Source organism: Pipistrellus hanaki (genome assembly GCF_964339955.1).
Source record: "Pipistrellus hanaki genome assembly, chromosome: 2".
Lineage (NCBI taxonomy): Eukaryota > Metazoa > Chordata > Mammalia > Chiroptera > Vespertilionidae > Pipistrellus > Pipistrellus hanaki.
Window position 1 is genome coordinate 35,300,272 of NC_140504.1, and position 27,491 is coordinate 35,327,762.

The 27,491-nt window shown below is 36.5% G+C and overlaps 1 protein-coding gene across 3 annotated transcripts in view; it reads left to right on the forward strand.

The window, feature by feature from the left end:
* Positions 1–1,570: 1,570 nt before the first annotated feature.
* MFN1 (mitofusin 1) overlaps positions 1,571–27,491 on the forward strand; it is a 35,142-nt gene continuing 9,221 nt past the window's right edge. Inside the window, exons 1-14 of one of the 3 annotated variants that reach the window (XM_084875548.1) lie at positions 1,571–1,637; positions 2,695–2,816; positions 5,735–5,870; positions 7,790–7,952; positions 9,367–9,491; positions 11,113–11,221; positions 12,587–12,694; positions 15,811–15,964; positions 16,077–16,144; positions 23,213–23,334; positions 25,313–25,439; positions 25,625–25,729; positions 26,018–26,120; positions 26,249–26,478. In XM_084875548.1, coding sequence (XP_084731674.1) covers positions 2,702–2,816; positions 5,735–5,870; positions 7,790–7,952; positions 9,367–9,491; positions 11,113–11,221; positions 12,587–12,694; positions 15,811–15,964; positions 16,077–16,144; positions 23,213–23,334; positions 25,313–25,439; positions 25,625–25,729; positions 26,018–26,120; positions 26,249–26,478 — 1,665 coding nt within the window. In that variant the 5' untranslated portion in view covers positions 1,571–1,637; positions 2,695–2,701. Of the gene's footprint in view, positions 1,638–1,719; positions 1,940–2,694; positions 2,817–5,734; positions 5,871–7,789; positions 7,953–9,366; positions 9,492–11,112; positions 11,222–12,586; positions 12,695–15,810; positions 15,965–16,076; positions 16,145–23,212; positions 23,335–25,312; positions 25,440–25,624; positions 25,730–26,017; positions 26,121–26,248; positions 26,479–27,491 lie in introns of those variants that run through there. The other 2 variants (XM_084875549.1, XM_084875550.1) reach the window with 2 other exon arrangements.

Genomic DNA, 27,491 nt, shown 5'->3' on the forward strand with positions numbered 1-27,491 from the left:
GTTCCTCAAGTTCCACTGGGCCTGTAGCAGGTTATTAGGAATTTGCTGAATTGTTGGCAGGAGTAGTACATACAGGCTTTTCTTTTTCAACAGATTAATACTATCCTAATTTTTAAATCTGATTTACAAAGAATTGAATTATTCCTTAACATTTAAAATTAATGAAGGGATGTAAGAAAGATTGGAGAATGCAAAGGGGGGATAAGTGTGTTAACTTAGATACACAAGAAAGGCACAAGCAGGGCTGGTTTAAAACCTTTCACTAAAGAGTATAGGTCTGGGGCATGACTACCCACATGATCTGCCCAGTTAGGACTCTATGATCAGACCTGGGATGCTGCTTTCCACAGGACCCCCCTCTTTTTTTGTCCACAAGAAGGAAAATATGTATTTATCCAGCTCTTACTATACGCCCAACACTGTTCTAAGCACTTTACATGGTAGGTGTCATTAGTACTCCAATTTTATTGATAAAGAACCTCAGGTTCAGGAAGATGAAGCGGCTTCACTTCAAAACGCCTATCAGCATAACCAATGGACACAGACAATAGGAAGGTGGAAGGCCTGTGCTGGTGGGTGGGGGTGGGCCGGGAGAAGTCAATGGGGGTTGGGAGGGAAGAAGACATATGTAATACTTTCAACCATAAAGAATTAAAAAACAAAACTGCACCTTACTTGCCAGCTCTAAAGAAAGACCCTCAAGAACTGTGTTGAGCCCTACAGACCACCATCAGCCTCTCCCTAAGGATGTTAACCCAATGACTCAGAATCTGCAATTTAACAAAATCCCCAGCTCTGATCGGTTTGGCTCAATGAATAGAGCATGGGCCTGGCCTGCGGACTGGAAGGTCATGGGTTCGATACCGATCAAGGGCATGTACCTTGGTTGTGGGCACATCCCCAGTGGGGGGTGTGCAAGAAGCAGCTGATCGATGTTTCTCTCTCATTGATGTTTCTAACTCTGTCCCTCTCTCTTCCTCTCTATATAAAAAATCAATATATATTTTTAAAAACAAGATCCCAAGGTGATTCCTAATTACAAAATCTGAGAAGCAATAGACAAGGATGCATCCATTTCCTATTTCTCAAAGTAATTCAACACACACACACACACACACACACACACACACACACAGCTGTGCTCCAAGCCCAGAAACCCCGTTCAGGGCAGAGGGCAGTGAAATGGCCAAAAGGCTTTCCTTCCTTTATTTCAGCAGGCGGGAATCCCTCGTGTCTGGTTGCTCCAACCCCACCTCACCCAACCTCCTCTTAGCTCTCCCTCCCTCAACTGGCCGCTGGCAGTTAGCTAAGACGGGGCTGTGCGTGGCAACTCGAAAGGGAGAATCCGGAGGAGGCTGGAGCGGGAGGAGAGGGAAGGGAGTTTCAACGTCAAGTCATTCCTCTGGGAGCATGCTTCACCCACCACAAACCTTGCCTTCTGCCCGTAACAAAGATGGCGTCCTACGTGGGGGCACTTCCGGCCAGGCGGCAGCCAATCACATTCCTTCAGAGCGAGAGGCCGGAAGTTACCGCCCCCTTGGCACTCCTCCGGCCTCCCGGCCTGCCAGACCGGGATGAGGTGGAGTGGGGGCTGCTGCCTGGAGTGCCGGGGCCGGTGACGAGTGGGAGCCAGGACGGTGTGAGTGTCATCTGCCTTGGCCGCCGGCCGGTTCCTTCGCCCGGGGTGACCTTCGTGCGGCCGGGGACGGGGCGGGGAGTCGTGCGCGGGGTGCTCTGTGACGAGTCGCCGCCGCCGCGGTCCTGCGGGACGGGAGCGAGCGAGTGAAGCGGCGGGCGGGTCTGGCCCGAGGAGCCCGCGAGGCCGAAGCCCTGGGAGCGGGAGCCGGTCCGGACGGCGCGCGGGGCGGGGTGGGCCTGCCGCCAGCCCTGCCGGCGGGGCCCGCGGCCGCGGTGCCCGGCGTGGAAGGCCTTCCCCAAGGTAGGCGCTGCCCCGGGAGGAAGCGGGCGCTGCCGTCGCCCTGCCGGCCCCACGCGGCTCCTCCGCCCGGTCCACTCCCGATCCTCAGCTTCCCTTAGGCCCACTCTGCCCCATCACACACACACACGATGGGTGTTTCTTCTTGGCGTGTGTGTGTGTGTGTGTGTGTGTGTGTGTGTGTGTGTGTTTAGTGTCTTTTTCATGAGAGGCTGTCAGGGGAAATTTTGTTCCCTTTAAACTTCTGTTCCTTGAAGTTCGTGGACCCTGGGCTGGAAATGTCACTGCTCAAGCCTTGCCCTTCTTACTCGTTGTGAGAACTCCTCCTCTCTAAACCTCAGGACGGAAGAATGGCCTTGGCATTTTATGTCTTCACTCTGCATAGCCGCCTCCACCCACCTAGAGCTCCGGGCTGAGGCATCACTTACTGTAGGTGAACTTGGCTTCTCGCTAACCCTGTTCCTGATGCACTTTTAAGAGCCCCAGGTAGTCGCAGTTTAGCCACAGTTAAGTAAAGTAGAAATTGCAGCCAAAATGTTGGCACTTATTTTGGGGGCAAGACTCCTCCTCAAAAGCATCTCCTGTTGTCTGACCAAAACCCTTCTCTCCGGCGATTATGAAAACAGTGTCTGCGGTTGGTTTTATTTCCTGGGGTAAGTTCACCGGTGTCGCCGGGGACGTGCCGTTGACCTGCAGGTGTTTGCGATCCAGTTTAATTTGTGCTATTTTATTCTTCTAACTCTTTTATTTTCTCCCAGTAGCACAATGGCGGAGGATACTGCTTCCCCCCTGAAACGCTTTGTGCTGGCTAAGAAGGCAATTACTGCAATTTTTGACCAGTTACTGGAATTTGTTACTCAAGGTTCACATTTTATTGAAGGTTAGTTTCTCTTATAAGTTTTTCAAATAAAGGCTGTTGAGAATATACAGAGGGTGCATTCTTCTTTCAGCCTTAGTTCCTGAACACAAATATAGGGGCATTGTGGTATAGGCCATAACAAATAAAACCCATCTTTGCCCTCCAGAGGAGGAAGATTAAATGGAATTAATAACAACTAAGAAATAAGTGCTTGTAGGTGAGGTAATATCCTAGCACTTTATTATATTTAACAACACATTAAAAACTTTAATGACTCATTTTATATTTATTATATAAAATAAATTTTAACTATAATTATTAACTCAAATCAGTAACTAATAGCTTATTTAGTCCTCATATCAACATTGAGGCACAATTTTAATCACACTCGTTTTACAGATAAAAAAAAAAAAAAGCCCAAGACCCCCTGGCCACGTGGGTCAGTTGGTTAGAGTGTCCTCCTATACACCAGCAGGTTGCGGGGTTGATTCCCAGTCAGGGCACATGCCTAGATTTTGGGTTCAATCCCTAGTCGGGGCACATACAGGAGGCAGCCTGTCAATGGTTTTCTCTCACATCAATGTTTGTCTCTTTCTTCCTCTTTCCACAAAGCTAGTAAATGCCCAGACTAAAAATTAGGCAACCCACAGTTAGCCATTATACTTATCTTTCTCTTCTCCCCCCAACTCAGTAGTTAAGCCAACATCTCAGGCCTATTTTATTCTCTCAAATGAGGCTGGGAGTCAGTGGGAAAGGACAAAAAAAAGTCTTTCTAAAATGAATATAACTATTCCAACAAAGGTGGATAGGAGTGGCTTGCTAGGGATTACTTGCCTTGAAGATAACTGGTGAAAGCTTTTCTGGTTCTAAGAGTACACGACCTTCAAGGGTACATTGATAAGGGAGGAATTCCAGAAATCTCTCGGTGACAATTGGGACACATTCAATAGATTAGTAGAATCAAACTTTGCTTTTTCCTCCTTACCCTCCCTCACCAGATTTTGAACTCCTTGAGGGTAGAGATTCTGCCTTATTGTGTATCTATCACCAAACCATAACACAATTCCAGTTTTTTTGGAGTGAGAAAAAAAGTACTGGTGTAGAACATTTATATTTACAGTTTGGGAAAAATTTGAACTGGGACAGTGACTTTGAATTGTATTTTATTCTAAAACAGTTGATAGGAAGTGAAGATAAAAATTAAATATATTTTGTGTTATGAGCTAGTTATAGATTGAGCGTCCTGCTAGGAGCTAGTGAATAGCAGCTTTAAAATCTATTTTACTGGTTTTAGAACCTCAGGGGGAAAAAGTTATGAAAAGAGACAAAGCAAATAAACCAGGAAGAATATACAAGAACAAGAATAAAATGAAAACAAAGGTGAATGTAATTGTATTTATTCATTTACTTAACTTTATTCACCAGACCTCATGTATTTTATTATTGTGCTTAAAAAGTATGAAGATATAGATGAGTACTGGGTAAACTATATCATTGTTTTGTAACCAGAGAACCAATGAGGCCAGGCTGCCTGTCACTACTTGAGCCAATTAAGCAGAGACAAGATTGAATTACATATGAGTGTTTATGCCGGCCGTTTTGGAGAGCCACAGGTCATCCACAAAAATCTGCTCTGCAGCCCCCATAAGACAGCTGCTTATATTGGGTAGGACAAAGATTACATGGGGAAGCAGGAATCATAGACATGGGGAAGTAGGCAAGGTAGGCTGGGGGGTGCTGAGAGAGGGCGGGGAGTGGAACTCCATTTGTTTGGACAACAAGGTTGTAATCTTTCCTAGATGTTAATCAGTTCTTGAGTAAGGATGGGACCACATTCCAAGGTTGACTCCTAGGTGCCAGAGGTGTACAGCTCCCAGTCAGGTTAAAATGTGCTTTCTTTAATCAGATAAAACAATCAGGGTTAAGAGAGCAGGATTAATATATTTTTTTTATTTCTCAGCTAGTCCCCAGTATTCTGTTTCTACCCCTTAACAGTTTGTCTCCAGTTTGCCAAATGAATCTCCATGTTTTTGCCTGCAAAATAACTGTAAACATTTATAATCTTAAATAAAAACAAAACTGAAAGGCTTTTCTACTTTTCAAACCCAGGCTTATCCTTGGGAAAGAGGAGGTAGAGCTGGGGTGGGATTCAATCTATAGTTCTCTTTCTTGTGAAATGAGTTGTTTTGGTCATCCCTGTGGGTAGCAGATAAGAAGTGATAAGGTGGCAAAGTCTTACCTAGCTTGGAGATCTTAAACCATGTCTTTATTTCTTGGGGGGTGTCCATTCAGATTTTACTCTTATTATAACATGGGTATCCCTCTTCTCAGCTCAAGATTTGAAGATTCGGTCAGGATGGGACAATGATAGGTGCATATTCTAGTTTCTTTGCTCAGAAATACATTTGTGTCTTAGTTGGCTGTTTTGTATTTTTGAAACCCAGATAAATAACAGATTTGCCCTTTTGACTGGGCCCCTGTATGTCTTAATAATTTTGACATTCTTTTGGGGAGGATTCTTTTTTTTTTTTTTTTAAATATATTTTATTGATTTTGTACAGAGAGAAAGGGAGAGAGATAGAGAGTTAGAAACATCGATGAGAGAGAGTCATCGATCAGCTGCCTCTTGCACACCCCCTACTGGGGATCTGCCCACAACCAAGGTACATGCCCTTGACGGGAATCTAACCCGGGACCCTTCAGTCCCCAAGTCGACACTCTATCCATTGAGCCAAACCTGTCCCGGCTGGGGAGGATTCTTATGACCCATTGCAAGAAGGCATTCATCTTTTACCAAATATTCAGATATGGGCATTTTTACTTTTCAAATGGCATGTTAATATAGAACAGAGCCAAAATACATTCATATCTTAGATTTTACATTATGTAATTCTTAATATTCCTTTATCAATCTTTCTAATACCTTTGCAATTTTGCAGCAACGTACAGGAATTCAGAACTTGATCGAATAGCTACTGAGGATGATCTAGTAGAAATACGGAGGTATAAAAACAAACTTTCCATCATTGGTGAGGTGCTGTCTCGGAGACAAATGAAAGTGGCCTTTTTTGGCAGGTAATCCTTCATTATTTCTTCTCAAAGGTAGTTTCCAGAAATCAGCTTTTTCTCATAGCCTCAGCTTTATTTCTGATATTCCAGCAAGTGATATTTCTCCCCCTTCTCTCACTATAGTTTCTGGCTGTGTTATGGTAAATCTGTTAGCATATAAGATAATTTATTTTAGTTCCTGATATAAAAAGAAGCTATGGAAGTCAATCATATTTTTATTTATTTTAAAGGATGCTCATATCTAAGAATTGGCCAGTTATAGGAATAGAAATACAGCACATCTGCTGTGGCTCAGTGGTTGAACATCAAACCATACACCAAGAGGTCTCTGGTTGGATTTCTGGTCAGGGCACATGCCTCGGTTTCAGGTTCAATCCCCAGCAGGGGGTATGCAGGAGGCAGCCAATCTTGTTGGTGTTTCTCTAGCATTGAAGTTTATACCTCTTCCTCTCCCCTCCTCTAAATTCAATAAAAACATTTTTTTAAAAGAATAGAAAAGCAGATAATAATATACATAATTGTTACTTACTCTTTTAAGCTTCTGTTGATTATCAGGTATGTCTTCTGAAAGGATCCTCAGCTCCATGATTCTCAGAGAGTAGGAAGTACCAGGTTTTTTCCTTTTGTTGTTGTTTTTTTGTTTAAGAATAATTTTAATACAAGGTATTATGCAGAGAATTAATGAAGCTTTTTTGTTGTTGTTAATCCTCACTTGAGTATATTTTTCCATTGATTTTTAGGGAGAGTAGAAGAGAGAGGGAAAGACAGAGAGAAACATAGACTGGTTGCCTCCTGCACCAGCCCCAACCAAGGCATGGGCTGGGGATGAGCCTGCAACCACTGTACATGCCTTTCACCGGAATCGAACCCAGGACCCTTTGGTCCACAGGCAACACTATCCACTGAGCCCAACAGGCTAGGGTGAAAGTGTCAGTACTTAATGTAACACGTTGGAGTGATAAAGGGATCTTTGCTGCAGTTTCTGCATTCATTCAAGGATCATTTGTTAACTACCTAAGTACCATGCATTCTGTTGGGCACCAGGGATGCAAAGATAAATGACTAGCTCATACCTGGTGATCAAATATGTGCAATGTACCAATAGAGCCATTTATGTACTCCCTATACCTCCTATGCCTTCTAAGCTGTTTTCCATCTTAGGGCGTTAGCACTTGCAATTTCCTATTCATAGAATTCTCTTTATGTTGTTCTTTTTCTTCAGATCTCATCCTTAGTGTTACTACCTTAGAAACCTTTCCTCTTCACTGTTAAATATTCCTTCTTGGTTATTCTCTACTAAATCACCCTATTTATGTCCTTTAAAACAGTGTTGATAGCACTTTGTTACTTTTGTTTTATGTTTTTATTGTCTGCTTCTCCCACTTAATCATATATTCTCAAGGCCTTTGAGAGTCTAGGATGAGGTAGGTCTATATGAGAGGCCCTACCTCAGGCTAAGGTGGAGTAAGAGTGGGAAGGAAAAGGCCTCCTAGAGTCGCCAACCTTTCGGACCTCACGGACCATCGGTTGGTGACCACTATCCTAGAGGGTGATGCCTCAGTTGTCCTACTTGAGAAGGAGAAATAGGTGTTCGCTGTGGATTTAAGGACATGGGACATTAGACCACATTTTGGGCTGGGTATGTCACAGAATTTGGGGCTATGATTTCAAATTGCCCCAAAAAGCAAGAAATAGAAGGCAAGGATAGCTTTATGGGAAAGGTAGGATTTGTTTTCCTCTACTTTGTCTTTCTGAAATGTACATTGCTAATATTTGAATAAATTATCAACTCTTTCATGAAAAATGCCATCTGATGAAATTTAACAAAATTTCAATTCTAAAAAAGTCAGTCTTAGACCCAGTAAAAGAACAAAGTTTTTACTGTTATGTTTTGTTTTTCATAATTTTGCATATTCATTCTTCAGGACAAGCAGTGGGAAGAGCTCTGTTATCAATGCAATGTTGTGGGATAAGGTCCTCCCCAGTGGGATTGGCCATACAACCAATTGCTTACTGAGTGTTGAAGGAACCGATGGAGATAGAGCCTATCTTATGACAGAAGGATCAGATGAAAAAAAGAGTGTGAAGGTATTACATTTGACCTTAGCAACATAATGTATCTTAAACCATGCCCTAGTTCTTTAAAAAGAATTATCAGATGCCTGCATTGCTGGAGATGGAAGAAGCCTTACTTAATGTCTGTGTCATCAGTAATATTTTAAATTCTTTTGCTTCAGAGTTAAATTACTGGGATAAGAAACCCTATCCTTAACTTAAAATGTAAGTTAATAAAAGATAAAAGCTTATTAAGTTTTTCCCTGACTGAAGTGGCTTAGTTGGTTGAGTGGCCTCCTGTGCACTCAAAGGTTGCTGGTTCGATCCCTCTAGGCATATACTGACCTACAGTAGGCAATCAATTGATTTTTCTGTCTTTCTCCCATTCCCCCTGTCTCCCTTCCTTTCTCTAAGCATGTCCTTAGGTGAGGATTTGTTTGTTTATTTGTTTGTTTGTTTGTTTAAAAGCTAACTAAGTTTTAAAAATAATGTCCCAATGAAAAGTTGAAGTCTTTTTTAAAGAAAATTTTCTTTCATAAATTTCTTTTTTTTTTTTTTTTTTTTTTTTTTTTTTTTTTAAATATATATATTTTATTGATTTTATACAGAGAGGAAGGGAGAGAGATAGAGAGTTAGAAACATCGATGAGAGAGAGTCATCGATCAGCTGCCTCCTGCACACCCCCTACCGGGGACATGCCCGCAACCAAGGTACATGCCCTTGACCGGAATCGAACCCGGGACCCTTCAGTCCCCAAGCCGACGCTCTATCCATTGAGCCAAACCGGTCCTGGCCATAAATTTCTTAATGGATTCAGTACCACTAGATCCCTTCAGCTAAAAACAATAATATAAAAAATTGGATATAAGAGTTGGCTGGAATGAGAACTATTGGTTTAAAGGCATTGTTTCTCACTTCGGTCACTTTTTCTTAAGTTTTTTTTTTATTAATGTATTTTTATTGATTTCACAGAGGAAGGGAGAGGGGCAGAGTGATAGAAACAGAGAGAGAGAATCATTGATCAGCTGCCTCCTGCATGCCCCACACTGGCTATCAAGCCTGCAACCCGCCTGAGAATCAAACCATGACCTCCTGGTTTACAGGCTGATACTCAACCACTTTGCCACTCCTGTTGGGCTAAGTCTCAATTTCTATCCCACAAATGCAGAAGTTCAATGTTTGAACATCCATACCATTTTAGTTTTTGGTAAATTGTAGGTGAATTCATGGGTCTGGTGTTTGCTATTTATCAGATAACTTTTTTTTTTCTTATTTGGTAATTCTAAAACTCGGGTTTTTCAAGATTCTCAAATGGTTTTATTTCAAATTATTTAAAGTTCTGATTTTTATGCATATTTACAAAAGTAAATGTTATACCAAATTATACTATTTTTATTACAATTTATTACAAGTGAATGTTTTGTTTTTTCTTTTCCTCCCACTTTAGACAGTTAATCAGCTGGCCCATGCCCTGCATATGGACAAAGACTTAAAAGCTGGCTCTCTTGTGCATGTGTTTTGGCCAAAGGCAAAATGTGCCCTCTTGAGAGATGACCTGGTTTTAGTAGACAGGTAAAATTACATGTGAATTGCATTTTCTTTTTATAAAGGTGTATTTATAAAATAATGCTGCTTGCTTTAGCATGTAGTACATAAAAATTTAAAATGTTCAGTTGCTGCTTTGTTCTTATTTTCTAGACTATTAAAGAACAAATAAGGTGTTTGTTTTTGTATCTTAATTATATCATAAAAGTGCCAATTTATCAGTCTATTTCTATTATAAGAAATTTCAAGAATAGTTACTTTTGTCTTATTTCTTTGTTCCTCCAGATTGACTCCATAGTTTGTGTAAATGGCTGGGCCTTAGAGATTGTTTAATTCTAGGTACCTAGGTAGAGAATTATAAATGGTTAATTTTTAAAACTGGTAATGAATTTATTCTTGAGACCAAATTTCCCAAAATAACTTTGCTGGACAATTCTTGTAGCTTTTTATTGGTTAAGAATTAATCAAGTACTTTTGGAATTTTTTTCCAACTCTTCTCATTAATTTGCATTTATATGTGTTTTTAAATTACCTTACTACACCAGTGCTTAATAAATGATAATTCATGTCTGTTAAGCAATATCATTTACAAAAAAAGGTGCTTAAATTATTTTTTATGTGTTCTTTTTGTTTTCTTCAGTTAAAATTTCAGTGTTCTGTGGAACCCATTTCGTTTTTTGAGGATAGGCATTCCTTTTAATTGAAAAAGTTTTTCAATTAATAGAAATAGCTCAGATGAGAGCAAGGATGCTTGTGAAATAAAAATATTGGTTTAAATAGAGTAATATTAGCTAATTAATTTTGCTTTTATTTCATGATCAGAATGTATCCTTGACACTTTCCTGTCAACTCACCAACTTGTTTCAGGACACATCAAGCCAACTTGATAGATAGCTGCACTATAAATTTTACAGTATAGATTGTATACTATATTTACATCTAGTAGAGGTTGTTTTATTTTTCATTATTTATGCTTATAAGCACCTAGTCTTTTCTGAGCTGTACTGAATGTAGCTGCTATAACCTTATTTTTAAATTCCTTCTTTTCTTTTTTTAAATATTTTTATTGATTTCACAGAGGAAGTGAGAGGGAAAAATAGAAACATCAATGATGAGAGAGAATCATTGATCAGCTGCCTCATGAATGCTCCTTTCTGAGGATCGAGCCTGCAACTTGGGCATGTTCCCTTGACTGGATTCAAACCCTGGACCCATTGGTCTGAAGGTTAATGCTCTATCCACTGAGCCAAACTGGCTAGAGCAGCACCTTTATTTTTTATTATACATTAGCCTTGTTTGTTTTTAGTACTTATTTTTTAGTCTTTCAAAGCATAAACATTTAAGAGATTAAACTATTGCCCTGGCTGGGGGCTCTTTTTTTTCTTTCTATTTATTTATATATTTTTTAAACATTTGTTCTCAATTGGATAGGCTCTTGAAGTTCCTTGTCAGCAGAATAAATATGGAGAATTATTTAAAGCACAGGCTCTCACCTTGCCACAAGTACTTTCTTATAGGTGAGAAAATAATGTAAATCTCTGGGGTTTCATACTGATGACTGAGAAATTCTGTCCTTTAGACTTTAAACTATAAAATTTTTAAAAATTGTTTTTAAGAAATGTATAATTTTTTATTTTATTTCCATTAGTCCAGGTACAGATGTCACTACAGAGCTGGATAGCTGGATTGATAAGTTTTGCTTAGATGCTGATGTCTTCGTTTTGGTTGCCAACTCTGAATCAACATTAATGAACACGGTAGGATTTAATCATATAAAATTAGTGGAAGGAAGTGAAATGGTGTCTGTTTTAATTCTGAAAAGTGAGGGAAATCCAAATCTTGGATTAGAAGGAACTTCTAAATCAAGGATGAACGAAGGGGTTTGTGTCTCCATGGGACTGAAAGGGTTCATTCTGATCTTGAGTGTTCCCAGGGTTTGATGGCACTAGCTTCTACTGAATCTTTGTGTGTTGTTGACCTTCACTGTGGTTATTTGCCAGTTTTAGAAGGAATGGGCACCAGCATTGTTAGGATACTGACTCAAGTCTCTTGAATCAAGTATAATACCACCACCACACACACACACACACACACACACACACACACACACACACACACACACCCTATCTGGTGGGCAAGGCTTTTCTATTTTGAGGTTTTGTCAACCCTTTCCTAGCTTAACTTGTGTATATATACTAAACTGTCAAACTTAGAAGATTATTTATGCCTAGTTTCTAGAGCCAAATTAATCCCAAATAAACTTTCCAGATTTTTAGATAGTATAATACTGTATCTAAAAGTATACTACAATTTTTAAAAGTTGTTATTCATCAAAAGCATTTAAATGCCCAAACACTATTATAACCTAGGTATAGCCAGCAAGATCTTTGTTTTGTCACAGTATTATTAGTGTTTGAGTGGCCAATAGCCAAATCTATGTCACATAAACCAGGCTGTTGTGACAACACTGACAGTCGTTCATAACCTGATGGTATAAAAAATAGATAAATCTTTAAAATCTGTTAGAATAATTCTATTATTGGGTAGTTGGATAAACAAACTTTGATAAGCATCCTGACTTTGATGTCTTTGTTTATACTGTTCTTTGCCCATATTCTTCCCCCTTCCAACTTCATTTCAGAAAGCCCTATCACCAGTACTTTCAAGCCCATCTTATCACCTCTTCCTTCTTTATAGAGCTTTTCATAATTTCAGCTAGACAGGGTGTCTCCTTCCTTTGAAAAGTACCAGCATTTATTTATAATATTTTTGGCATATACCTCTGTTGCTTATTATGATGTGTTGTAAACGGGTCTTAATCTTTAAAAAGATTTACTGTAGCTTTTTGAAAATTTGGACTGTCATATCAAGCAATACCTTTTATGTATTTATTTAATTGTATTTCAAAAGATTAATGGCCGGATCAGGAAAATCTTCACTTTTCCCTTTCTAATATTTTAGTTTTTCCTCATCTTTTAAAAGTTTAATGCTTATAGTGCTTTGGAATCCTTTACCGATGGCTGTTGATCACTGTTGTCTTAAGTTTTAGATTAAAAGAAAGTAAATTATAAATAAAAAGTTTTTAAAAGTGAATATATTGTTGGCCATTTGATGTTTTTTAGGAAAAACAGTTTTTTCACAAGGTAAATGAGCGACTTTCCAAACCTAACGTTTTCATTCTGAATAATCGTTGGGACGCCTCTGCATCAGAGCCAGAATATATGGAAGATGTAAGTTTTTCCCCCCTTAATACTTGAAATATACTTATGTACATTTTTATGGGAGGGAACTGTATACCTATAGTAGAGCACATCATAAGCAGCTATTCCCTCACTTAAAAGAATACAATTACAGGAAATCTGAAGTCAGTGTTTAAAACAGATGTTATTAAGCTACTTGGAAGGAAAATTGTGTTATAAAAATACTATGTAATCATTTCAGATCTTGAAACTTTTTTCCTTTTAATTTTTTACTGAGTTATAACATAATAGAGAAATGTACAAATATTCCAGCTCAGTTAAATTTTACAAATTTAGCACAACTTTGTCAGGATCCAGATCAAGAAACAGAACATTCCTAGCATCCCAGTATTCTCTCCCTTTCACCCTCTGTTCTCCCTCCAAAGGATAATTACCTTGGACTTTTAACACCCTAGACCCGTAGTCAGCAAACTGCGGCTCGAGAGCCACATGCAGCTCTTTGGCCCCTTGAGTGTGGCTCTTCCACACAAAATACCACGGCCTGGGCGAGTCTCTTTTGAAGAAGTGGTGTTCGAAGCAGTTTAAGTTTAAAAAATTTGGCTCTCAAAAGAAGTTTCAATCGTTGTACTGTTGATAGTTGGATCTGTTGACTAATGAGTTTGCCGACCACTGTGCCTACGTAGACTAATTTTTCCAGGTGTTCAAATTTATGTAATAGTCATGTCATTTCTACTTTTGTGTGTCAGGTATTTTTTGTTCAACATTGTGATGTGCAGTCACAAAGTTGTGCATAGTTGTGGAATATTTCATTGCTGTATAATATTTCAACCTGTGATTAACTACACTTGATTTATTCATTCTGTTAGTGATAGGTATATGGGTAAATTACCTGTATTTAGTTACTATGGATAATGGTACTGTGCATATTCTTTTATGTTTATATTTCTTTTGGATATATATCAGTGATTATCAATGTGAGAGGTTGGGCAGTTTTGACCCCTGGGAATATTTGTCTATGTCTGAAGATATTTTTGTCACAATTGGGTAAATGTGCTACTGGGAAACATAGTCCAAGAGTTTTTCTAAAGTGCTTATACCAGTTTATGCTCCCACCAGGTAACTGAGGGTTTTAGGTGATTTATATCCCCATCAACACTTGGTATTTTAGTCATGTTGGTGATTTTAGAAACTTCTTTCTAGAAAGAAGTGGCCAGTATGGCTCAGTTGGTTGGAGAATTGTCTTGTACACTGAAAGGTTGTGGGTTCAGTTCCCAGTCAAGGCACATACTTAGATGTGGGTTCAGTCCCCAGTCAGGGCATATATAAGAATCAAACAATGAATGCATAAATAAGTAAAACAACAAATTGATGTTTCTCTCTTTCCTATTCCCCTCCCCTCTCTCCCCCTCTCTTATTCCCTCCCTCCCTTCCTTCTTCCCTTCTTCTCTCTCTCAAAATCAATAAACATGTCCTTGGTGAGGATTAAAAAAATAAAAAGAATAGACTATCTGGCATTTTGTCTGAAAATAATGTTTATTTAATTTGCTTGACACAATTTCTGAAAATATATAAAATGCATAAAAAATTAAAATTTACACTATTCCATTACAGTTCACATGTTAAAATTATTTGCTTTTATTGTTCTTCCCACACAACAAATTAGAATTTTACTCAATATGAAGTTTTATATCCTGGTATTAAATTTTTTGTTGTTGTTAATCTTCACCCGAGGATATTTTTTCCATTGGTTATCGGAGAGAGTGGAAGGGAGGGGAAGAGACAGAGAAACATCAATGTTAGACACATCAACTGGTTCCCTCCCGCACGTGGTGATCAAGCCCACAACCAAGGTACATGCCCTTCACTGGAATCGAATCTTCAACCCTTCATCCCAAGGGCTGATGCTCAACCACTGAGCCAAACTGGCCAGGGCATTAATTCTTGTTTTATAATCACACACTTTCAAATTGAGGTCTCATTTAATCATCAGAGAATTAGGAAGTATCATCCACAGGTGGTTTTTCTCTATTCTTATATAGCTTAAATTTTTTGCCTTTTTTTTTTTTTAATTGAATGGTTTATTTATTTATTTTTTACTTAAATTTATTGGGTTGACATTGGTCAACATGAACATAAAGATTTCAAGTATGGGTTTCTATGAGCTTAGTTTTATTAAGTATTAAAATAGATTTTTTTTTTTTAAAAATCATAGTCATAATGCTAAAGGCTGGTACCAAGCCCTAATTATAACCCTTAGTCCTAACTTTAATACCCAGTTGCTAATCTTAAACCTAATTTGCACTCTAATTCTAAAGCTAATACATTCTCCCCAATTTTGTTTGCCAGTGTTTTTAAAAAGAGGAATATATTGTATATGTTCTGACTTCAAAATAAAAATAGATTCATTGTAGCAAATTTATTGTACCTCTTATTTCCTGGTTTCAAAGATATTACTAGCATCATTGTGGAAAATAAAAGTATAAGGAAGAAGTAAAAATGGCCGAAACCAGTTTAGCTCAGCCTGTGGACTGAAAGGTCCAGGGTTCAATTCCGTTCAAGGGCACGTACCTTCGTTGCGAGCACATCCCCAGTAAGGGGTGTGCAAGAGGCAGCTGGTCGATGATTCTCTCTCATTGATGTTTCTAACTCTTTATCCCTCTCTCTTCCTCTCTGTAAAAAATCAATAAAATATATATTTTTTTTAAAGAAAAAGAAAAATGCCACTCACTTTTGTAGGTGTTGGCCTGCATGTCACTTATTAATTTATATAAATATATATGTGTACACTTCATTTTGTTGTTGTATAATCATGTATATATTTAATACAGAATTAGGAATGTCTTTCTATTCCATTAAGTACTAATATTGGTCTACAGTATATTTTATAATGACTATGTAGTATTGGATGATCCATCAGAATTTTAAATGAAATACTCCATAGAAGAATCATTACTTTAAGTTAAGAGACAGAAATTTCCTGTCAGCAAGTATCCAACTTTAATTATTACAAGTATAATTAGGATTTGTTAAGTATATGGGAACTGTAACTATGATATCACTATAGATGAAGTTTAAGTCTAGAGCTACCCATTGTAATTATATTTGTTTAGTTATTAGAATTCTTTTAATACCATGTTTTGCTCTAGGTACGCAGACAGCACACAGAAAGATGCCTACATTTTTTGGTGGAAGAACTCAAAGTTGTGGATCCTTCAGAAGCAAGGAATCATATTTTCTTTGTTTCTGCAAAGGAAGTTCTTAGTGCTAGAATGCACAAAGCGCAGGGGATGCCAGAAGGAGGTATGTACTCATTATAGACTTACTTTTGAAATACAAGTATTTGTTATAAAAATGGCATGCCAGAAATCCTACCTTACTATATGGTTTTAAAATCTTCACCTAACTGTTATAGGTGGGGCACTTGCTGAAGGATTTCAGGCAAGATTACAAGAGTTTCAGAATTTTGAACGAATCTTTGAGGTAGGAATTTTGTGAATGTACTGGCTAATATAAAACCCTATCGTTGAATGGAGAGTGATTATATTTTCACTGTTTATCTTTGTTGCTAATTTTACTGTTATTTAGTAGAGTTACACAGCAAGTGAAACAAGGAAAATTTGAAGAATGCAAGTCCCTGCAAAATGGATGATTTGTAAGAATTGAGAATGAAAGATTCTTATTTCTTTTACATTCTTAAGTATTTACATTTAAATGAGAAAATGTTTTCTAATATTTCTTTTGTGAATTGAGGGAAGTTCTTTATATTGAATTTAGTTTCTAATTTGGGTTAAGACTAAACAAATGCAGTTGCTGTTGGGATGGATAATAGAGCAAGGTGAAGATCATCTTTTTTTCTTTTGTACCTCTGTATTTATAGAGATAGAACATAGTTGATGCCATGTGATGAAAATGTGTTATATTTCTAAACTGTCTTGTCACCTGTTAATTCTCCACATTTTATGCCAAATGCCTTAAACACGTGAATAAATACCAAAATAATTATGATCTGTACTTTAGAAATCTGTTAGGAATCGCTAAAGCTCTAAGATAGCTGGCTGGTGTGTATGTAACATTGAGGAGGGAGAATACTTCTTTATGTCTTGGTGTAGATGTTTTATTCAGAGACATTAAAACTTATCCTGCATTTGGCTGAATAGTCTAGATATTAAAAGACATAGAAGTTAAAAGAAATCTAATTTCTGCTGAAACCGGTTTGGCTCAATGGATAGAGCGTCAGCCTGCCGACTGAAAGGTCCCGAGTTCAATTCCTGTCTAGGGCTTGTACCTTGGTCGCAGGCACATCCCCAGTAGGGAGTGTGCAAGAGGCAGCTGATCGATGATTCTCTCTCATCGATGTTTCTAACTCTCTGTCTCTCTTCCTCTGTAAAAAATCAATAAAACATATATATTTTTTAAATTTATTTAAAGACATAGATGTTAAAAGACATCTATACTCCTATTTAGCCCTATTTAATCTGTCTTTGCCTAAATTGCATATTGTCACCCATGAATGATCTGCTGTAATTATTCTTCCTTATAAGCAGTAGCTGCCTTAATGGTAAGGACATGAATGTTGAAAGTACTAGGCAGAATTAAATATTTGCTCACTCTCCCGTTTTTAATTTGGTGAGAAGGAGAAAGATGATTAGGTAGATGAAGAAAAAGTTTTAAAGAAAGAACACCCAATACCAGCTTTCTTGGTAAGATCTCTAATTGTTCAGAGACCCCTGGGATATCAGCACATGTTTTCTCAAACAGGCCATAGGATGTATGAAATCTCAGTTACTGAAAGACCATTGCTATCTATTTTCTTTCCCTTTGCTTTCATAAGAGATTTAATGCTCTTCTCACTCTTTTATCCATAGGGAAAATATTGGGGAGAGGATCTATTGTTGTTTCCCTTGTCTTTCCTTATTTATTAACTTTTTCCTTCTTTTATCCCTTTCCGTTCCCTGTTTGTCATTGATTTCTTCTACCAAATAATTTACATTTATACCTCTTTTTTTTTTTTTTTTTTTAAATATATTTTTTATTGATTTTGTACAGAGAGGAAGGGAAAGAGAGATAGAGAGCCAGAAACATCGATGAGAGAGAGTCATCGATCAGCTGCCTCTTGCACACCCCCTACTGGGGATATGCCCGCAACCAAGGTACATGCCCTTGACCGGAATCGAACCCGGGACCCTTCAGTCCCCAAGCCGACGCTCTATCCATTGAGCCAAACCGGTCCCGGCACATTTATACCTCTTTTATACTGGTTTCTGGTACAGAAGAGGTGGAGATGAAAAGAGTAACAGATGTACTATAGAGCATTGGTTCCCAAACATGGCTGATCTTGAGAATAACATGAGGTGCTTTAGAGATCTGCAGATTCCTGACCTATTCCAGGGACTGACCCAGTGGAGCTAAGATGGACCTAGGAATCTGTATGTATCCAGAGCTTTCCAGCTGATTGCAATAATCAGGCAGACTTGGGAACTGTTCTTTTTAATATTTGTAGGAGGAAATTGGCACTTTATTTTTTGTTTGAAAATCTAAAAATTTTATGCAGAAAATGCATATGAACAAGAGCTTTTAAATAAACTTGTGGAAATGTCAGGATTTAGAATTTGAAACTTTTGTTTAGTTAAAACTATTATAGATCTAAAATGAGAATCCAATAGAAATTGTTTGAATTTATCTACAGAAATAACCCGATGGGCCAAAAATTTTGTTTGGGTGTCCAAAGCATTTTAAGTGGCATTGTTTTTTGCTTTTTGTTCTTCTTTTGAAAAAGGAAACCATATTTACTGCAAACAGCTCAATGTAAATACAGCATGGTTGTGAAGTCAGCACTGCTGTGGAACCGAGGGTTGTGAGGCTGCCCAGGGCAGGTCCCGGAGGCCAGGACCGTCTTCTGCTAGGCAGCTCCACCAGAGTCTGAACCAGCCTGCGCTGGTCTCCCCCGCTGTTCTGCTCCCAGAGATGTCTTTTGGTGTTTCAGCTCCAGTTGGGGAAAGTGTGTTCTGCTTTTTGCTCATTAAGAAAGAATTCAGGACTATGAATTTCTCTGTGAGTGTAACTTTGGACGTATTCCATGGGTTTTAGCATCTAGTTTATTCTTCATTATTTATTTGTAATTAATAGTTTTTGGAATATCCTATTTAATACAAGAGTTAAAATCCAGATTTTTAAATTCTTTTTATCCAACTTTTGTTTATTAATTTATTGGTTTCTTTGCATTTTTAAAATTTCCCTTTTGTAGTTTTATGATTTTTGTGAAAAGAAAAACAGTGCAAAATTCATCATTTTTATCAAAGTCCAATCTTATCAAAGTCCAATCTTTGTCATGGACTTCTTTGAGATTAATTTGATTCAAACGAGCTAAATATTAATGAACATAGAGTACCAAGTTAAAGCTTAGAAATTAAATCAAGAAAATAAATATTAATTCTAATATAATATGTTTTGTTTTTAAAAAATTATATTATTGACTTCAGAGAGGAAAAGAGAGGGAGAGATAGAAATATCAATGATGAGAGAGAATCATTGATGGATGCCTCCTGCATGCCCCCTACTTGAGATCGAGCCCACAACCCAGGCTTGTGCCTTTGACCAGAATTTAACCTAGGACCCTTCAGTCTGCAGGCCAACATTTTATCCATTGAGCCAGATCGGCTAGGGCTTTCTTGCTGTTTTCAACCTGTATTTGGACAGTTGTATATTCTAAGCCTTTGATAAATCTAAATATCTTTGTTCAGTTATTTGGCCATTAACTTTTTAATAATTTTGGTTGTATGGTAGAAAAATATATATAAAATAACTTCAGCAAAATGTCAGTGAATTTGGTGTAAAGAACATTCCTAGGATAACTGGTAAAATTTGAAAATGGACTCTGTGTTAGGTTAGTAGTATTGTCCCAGTGATAAATGTTCTGAATACAATAATTGTTTTCATGGATCTGTAGGAGATACATGTTCATATATTTAATAGTAAGGTGATGGCTGCAGTGAACTGTCAAATTATTCAGGAATATGTGTGTCTGTGTGAGTGTGAGTGTGCGCGCGCGCGTAAGTATATGTATATCTCTATATAGAGGCATAACTATATATCTGTATGAAGAGTCAGAGAAGGAAGCCTAAAAAAATGAGGTTGAATGTTAATAGTTTGTACATTTACTTAAAAGGTATATTATATTGATGTTCATTCTTACACTTTCTTGTCATTTAAAAATATTTCAAAATAATCATTTGAGAGTGGTAAATAGGACTATATGTTATTGAGTGTTTGGGATCTGTTATCAAGGAGGTATTGAGTTTGTTTTATGGTTTTAATTGCACATAAATATTAATATTGTGTAGTTGTAAATGATTACTTACAGCAGGCTTCTTTAGATGTTTTTCAAAAATCAGAAAACTATCTTGAGATGCTTATTGTTTTAGTTCTAAATATTTAATAAGTTGTAAAACAGCTTAATGATACCTTGACTAGATGGTACTTAAGTTGGTTTGATATAGTACTTTAAACTTTTTGGAAAATTAGAGTTCCTGATAAATATATTTCTCATGAAATTAAAAAACATTAGTCTATTAAGAGTTCTGCGAAATAATTAAGTAAAATAGAGTATTTCTTTTGTAGATTGACTCTTGATATTTTTCTGATCAGTGAGAATACCATTGTGTGATATTTTTTATTTCAAGAAGATTTCCTATGTTTTTCTTTATATTGTACTTATTCATCATTATATATTTTTAAAATCAAGAAGTAATTTTTATATTGTCTAATAACTTTTGGAGATCTTTTCTTTCCTGTCTAGACTAGCTCTAATACTGTGCTGTTAACTACAAATTGAAATCTTCATTGCTGATATCTAGATCTGCTTCATCGAGGAACATAGAGTTTCTTTTAACCATTTTTCCTTTTTAAAATATTTTAATGTTTTTATTATCATTTTTGTGGAGTTTAATTTGGCAATTTATGAGACAGTAATTTAAAGTAAAACATGAGTTTTGGTTGTTAAAAATAAACAGTTTACACTTTAAATGTTTAATATTGTATAGTTCTTGGTGGTTTTTGCTTTGGCACTTACTGAACAGGAATGCTGAAACTTTCTACCACCAATATCCTCTGGATTAGTGATCTGGAGTGAGCTTAACCACCAGCAAAAGTGAGGTTTGCAATGGAAGAGAGTAACATTTCTGAGTTAAAGCTGTATGAACTGTTACCTAAATTAATTACCCTTGTGGGCTTACAGCTAACGAAATGTTTTTTTTCACACACACTGTAGACCAATGACAATAGGAAGATTAAAATATTACTTATTGTTAGAGTATTTTTCAGATTGTGCAAGTTTTCATCTGTTCCTTACCTCAAAAAAATACTGAAGAGGGCAACTAAAGTGGCAAAAGAGATTTTACGTCTTTTCTACATTAAGTGAACAGAAACCATTTTAGAGATCTGAAGGCTAAGCATAGGTTATAAATAGTACATTAAATAAATATGTTAACAAACTGATTTCAAGTTAATAATCTACAGGGTGGGGCAAAATAGGTATACAGTTGTTTGTATGAAAAATAATATAATAATTAATAAATAATACAAGAATAAATTCTGTGTTTTGTGTGCTCACGGCTATATACCTACTTTTGCCCCAGATAGTATATAGAACTCTAGAGTTTTAAGTGGATACCCTTTAAATCCTGAAAGCTTTTTTTTTTTGTTTTTAATTCATTTTAGAGATTGGCTGCCTCCTGCACACCCCATACTGGGGATCAAGCCTACAACTCAGGCGTGTGCCCTAACCAGGAAATAAACTAGCAATCTTTGGTGCATGGGACAATACTCAGCCAACTGAGCCACACCTGCCAGGGCTAAATCCTGAAAGCTAATTATTTTAACAAAGGATAGTAATAACTTTATGAAGTAATGACCACAATTTTGTACTAGTTATATATATACAAAAAGGTTCAAAAGATGAATTCAAAGAAATATAGGAGTTGGGGGGGTGGGGTGGGGAAGAAATATTGAAGTTGGGTATATGCCTAATTTTTAAAAATTCATCATATAGCCGAAACCGGTTTGGCTCAGTGGTAGAGCGTCGGTCTGCGGACTGAAAGGTCCCAGGTTCGATTCCCGTCAAGGGCATGTACAGTAGTTGCGGGCACATCCCCAATAGGGGTTGTGCAAGAGGCAGCTGGTCGATGTTTCTCTATCATCGACGTTTCTAGCTCTCTTTCTCTCTCTCCCTTCCTCCTCTCTGTAAAATATCAATAAAATATATTTTTAAAAAAATTCATCATATAAAATAAATATGGCCTCCTCCAAAACATCTATTGTGGTTATTAATGTTGTGACCCAGATTTTTTTTTTTTTTTTTTTAATACTTACAGAAGGATGTGTTAATTGACCTTAGAGAGGAAGGGAAAGAGAGAAACATCAATTGGCTGTCTCCTATACATGCCCTGACGAGATCAAACTCACAACCTAATTGTATGCTCTGACCTGGAGTCGAACCTGCCGTCTTTTGGTGTATGGGATGATGCTCCAACCAAGCCACCCAGTCAGGGCAGATGGACATCTCTTGATTGTTCAAAGCCCATATACTATTCTGTAAATACTTGAAGTTGTTTTCAAGTGTTATGTTCTGTGAAATAAACATGAAAGGCTGATTTTAATTTAATGATTTTGCAAACATTTGATGAAGAATCACTATAAATATTTTAAATAATAAGTAGTATGCACATATATTAAAATTGAAATGAAAACTTCACAGACATCCATTACTATATGTGATACATTCTGATATATATTCTCCTATTTAAATAAACACTGGTAATGAAACTCTGATTTGTACAACTATTAACAGGTTGTGAGCTGTATTTAGCTTGAAAGTAAAACAAATGAGAGGGCAGTGGTCTCACAAACCACAGTTTGCCGTTCTGATGACTAATGAGTTTGCTATCCACTGAGATAGGACATTATTGGGACCTGTATGCACACACTGTAGACCAATGACAATAGGAAGATTAAAATATTACTTGTTGTTAAAGAGTATTTTTCAGATTGTGCAAGTTTTCATCTGCAAAAGTCCTTTATAAGGACTTTATGTGAATCAGCATTCAACTAATTTTTTTTTTAATACAGTAGAATTCTTATTTATAACTCAATAACTTTATTAGGACATCTATTGCAAGTATGAGAAAAATCTAGAAGTAGATTAAAGGCAATACAAATAAAATCAGTAATTATAAAAGAAAATATTTTTTAACACTGAAAATTTTTATTTTGACCATGTTATTTATTTTGAAAAATAATATAGTAACAACCATTGCACATTACTGTGTAAAGTTAACACAAAGATTTGAACTTGCTGTTTCAAAACACTTTTTACTTTTGCATCTTTGTAATTTTTTTTAATCTTTGTAATTTTAAGTTGTGTTTATCATGTATTTATTTTCTATCCTAATTTCTGTTTTGGTTAAAGATATAAACAGCAAGTTTTTGTGTTTCAATTCCTAAAAATGTTGGGATGGAATTACAGTAATGTGTTATGGCTTGGGCCCCTCGCAGGAGTGTATCTCGCAGTCAGCAGTGAAAACAAAGTTTGAACAGCACACTATCAGAGCTAAACAGATATTAGATACTGTGCAAGACATAATGGATTCAATAAACGTGGCAGCAGCAGAGAAAAGGTATGAATGCATTTATTGCAAAATGTGTGTTTTTGTATCGAGATGAATTCCTTAAACTAGGATTTGAAATTGTTACATTATAAATTTCCTACTAAAATCAACCTTGTGAGTTTAACTAGTGTCCACTTGCATGTTTTTAAATGAATATTAAATGTAAATATTATGTTTATTTGTTGTACACATCATTTGCATTCCCTGGATCTCAGCATTGTGTAGGGCTTGTATTTTTAAAATGTTTAGTGGCTTTAAAATATCTGTAAAGCAGTGGAAGAAGCATTTCTTCAACCTAAATTCTTAAAACAAGTGCAAAGCATGTAACCTTCTTTTTTATCTTCAACCCATGATCCATCTTTTGTATATTCATACATTGATTCCTTGAAATCACTTCTTTTGTGCCAGTGGTTGTCTTTTTATCAGCTGGCAAACAAACAAGGTAATATTATCTGACAAGCAGAAAGTCAGTTTGGTAAACACTACTCTCTATGTCACACTGTACTGCACGATTTTATTCCATTTATTACTTTATAAAAATGAAAATGAATGCATGAAAATGGCAGAAATATAAAAGAAAAAGGTAGTTGTCACAACCTTGGTACACTTGAAACAATGATCAGGATGTTATTAGATGTGACAAATATAACGATGGTAAGTCTCAATTGAACCTTTAGTGAGTTTAAGCCAATCAAAAGGAAGATATAAAGCATTAAAGGTTAAGTCCAAGATGACATATAATTGGGAATTTTAAATGTATTTGATGTTGCTAGGAACAATTCCTCTCATGTCTAAATCTATTGTGTAATTTTGACAGGTTTGCAGGAATGTATTATCTAAAAAATTAGAGAATTTCCAACATATAAAACAAAGGGGTGAGACCCCAGAATCTGATCTCAGGCTCTGGGCACTTTTCTGTATAATGATATTATATTCCCATTTATGTTCCTTTCAGCTCAGTAGCTTTTATTGTAATTGCCAAAGTAGTCAATCCGCTCGATTGACCTTACTAATTTTTTAACAATATAGGACATTGAACTAAACATGACACAAAGAATATGTGATTTGAGGATGGTTTGTATAATCATAATGTCTTAAAAACTTATTAAAGATTATCTTAAAAGGATCTCGGGTCTTTTTTCCCTACATCATCTACAGGTTAACAAATTTTGTATAAAGGCCAGAGAGAAAATATTCTAGGCTTTGTGGGCTATTCCATCTCTTACAACTACTCAGTTCTGCAGTTTTAGAGCAAAAGCAGGCATTTAGGTAATAGGTACAGACAGTCCTTGGGTTACTTCGGACTTGAGGTACATCGTTTCATGGTTACATCTCCATTATTTAAAAAAAAAAAAAAAAAAAAAAGTTCTGTCATTTCTACGTATGTACATATTGTGCTTTATGTTTTTTATTATTTATTTGCCACAAGTAAAGATCAGGAATTACCTTTTAAAATTTCTTTACTGTTTTGCTTCATTACTGCTGTGTATGTACTCCATGTGATGCTTATGTGGGTTCTGACTTACAGCGAAAATTGGGTTACCTCATGCTGTAGGAACAGATCTCTGATGTAACCCGAGGACCTACTGTACATGAATGAGCATAACTATATTCCAGGAAAACTTTAAAGAACTAAGCAGCTGCTGGATTTGGCTTACAGGATGCCGTTAGATAGCCCTTATTTGTTATATAAAGATAGTATTGAGTTCTGTTCATATATATGAAGTGTTTGCAGGCTTAGAATTCTTACTAATCCTTTGGTGGGACTTAGGTGACACATGGGCAGAGAGACAAAGTAAAATTATATCCAGTCATTTATAAAATATTTTATAAGTGAAATATAGTTTGAATCCTTTTCAATGTTAGAATATGAGATTTTTTCTTTTATCATGCTAACAGATGATTCATTACATAACTGAGTGCCCTTGCTGAATTGCTTTGAGACTTTAATATTCCCTGATTATTAATTACTCTTCATACCATATAGAGTTTATTCGATGGAAGAGAGGGAAGACCACATTGATAGACTGGACTTTATCCGAAATCAGATGAACCTCTTAACACTGGATGTTAAGAAGAAAATCAGGGAGGTTACAGAGGAGGTGGCAAACAAGGTGGGTAACAGTAATTTTATGACTGAAATATTTTTGATGATGCTAAAAATGTTATCCCTGTTGCCTTAAAGGAATATTTTGTGTTGCGTTTTTTTGTTTGTTTGTTTTTTCAGTTTGGGTTTTTGAATGGTTGATGATCTTGTTCAATTTTTTTACTCTGATTTTTTTTTTCTCCATATTTTCAGGTTTCATGTGCAATGACAGATGAAATTTGTCGACTTTCTGTTTTGGTTGATGAATTTTGTTCTGAGTTTCATCCTACTCCAAGTGTATTGAAAGTATATAAAAATGTAAGTTAAATTGTAGTTAATACATATAGTTCCCTCACTGTATTCTACACTCTTATGTAGTGGTTTGTCTATATTGGTGTCTTTATGGCAGTCAGTACTCAACTAACCTGTTAACATCTACTGTTAACTCTTGTAACAAATGTAAACTACCTTGTATATAAAGTATACAGAAAAGTTATTCTCTTAGAATAAGATTTTTTTAGTGCTAAGTAATAAATTTCTTATGTTTTTATAAAACTGCTTATATTCTAGAGAAAAGATAATGTGGACATTTACTGTTTTTAACAGGAGTTAAATAAGCACATAGAAGATGGGATGGGAAGAAATTTGGCTGATAGGTGCACCAGTGAAGTCAACGCTTCAATGCTTCAATCCCAGCAAGAAATTATTGGTAATATTTGTCAACAAGTTCTTTATTTTGTTGGTAAAGGATTTATTTTCCTTTAGATATTTTACAAAATGTAAAACATTATTTACTGTTGTTTTTTAAAGTAAATGTCCTACTTTTGTTCTTTCTAGAAAATTTGAAACCGTTACTTCCTTCTGATATACAGAATAAACTACATACACTGGTTCCTTGCAAGAAATTTGATCTCAGCTATGATCTAAATTGCCACATGTTGTGTTCAGACTTTCAAGAGGATATTGTATTTCGTTTTTCCTTGGGCTGGTCTTCCCTTGTCCATCGTTTCTTGGGTCCTACGAATGCACAGAGGGTGCTTCTAGGATTATCCGAGCCTGTCTTTCAGGTACAGAATTTTGCTTTGTTTTTATTGTTTGAAGTAGTCTTTTTATCAGGTGTTTATTGCTGTACTGCTACACAGATATGTGGCTTTGATTCTACTAGTTGAGATTCACCTTTTTTGTGTGTTTCGTTTTTGTGGAGGTTTTTATTTTAGTTAATCCCTGAGGATATTTCTTCCATTGATTTTTAGAGAGAGTGGAAAGGAGTTAGGGAAGGATGGGGGGAGAGAGATCTATTGGTTGCCTCCCATACTTGCCCAACCCAGACCAGGGATCAAACCTGCAACCAGATACTTGTCCTGGACTAGGAATCCAACCCTCGACCCTTGAGTGAGCAGGCTGATGCTCTAATCCCACTGGCCAGTGCACTCTTGTTCTTTCTATACGTAGACATCTGTTTTCACTTCTCGAATATATATCTGGTGGTGAAATTGCTATACCAAAGGCAAATATGTTTAACTTTCTGAAGAACTGCCAGAATGGCTGGATTTTATATTCCCATCAACAACATGTTAAGGTTCTGTTTCTCAACATTCTCACCCAGATTTGTTATTATCTGTCTTTTTTATTCCTAGAGTATGTGAAGTGGTATCTCATTGTAGTTTTGATTATATTGATTTTGAACATCTTTTCATGTGCTTTTTTTCCCATGTGTTTTTAGCCATTCACGTATCTTGCTTTATAAAATGTCTATTCAAATCACTTACCTAATTTTTAATTAGGTTATTGGCTTCTAATTGACTTGTAGGAGATCTTTATTTATTCTAGATACAGGTCCTTTATCAGATATACAGTTTCTAAATATACTCTTCCAATTTGTGGCTTATCTTTGAACTTTCTTATAATGTATTTTTGTTTATTTTCTTAATCCTCACCTGACATATATTTATTTTAGAGAGAGAAAGGGAGTGAGGGTGGGGAGAGAGAGAACATCAATGTGATTAGTTGTCTCCTGTAAGCACCCAGACCAGGAATCAAACCCTTAATTTTTTGGTGTATAGGACAATACTCCAACCAA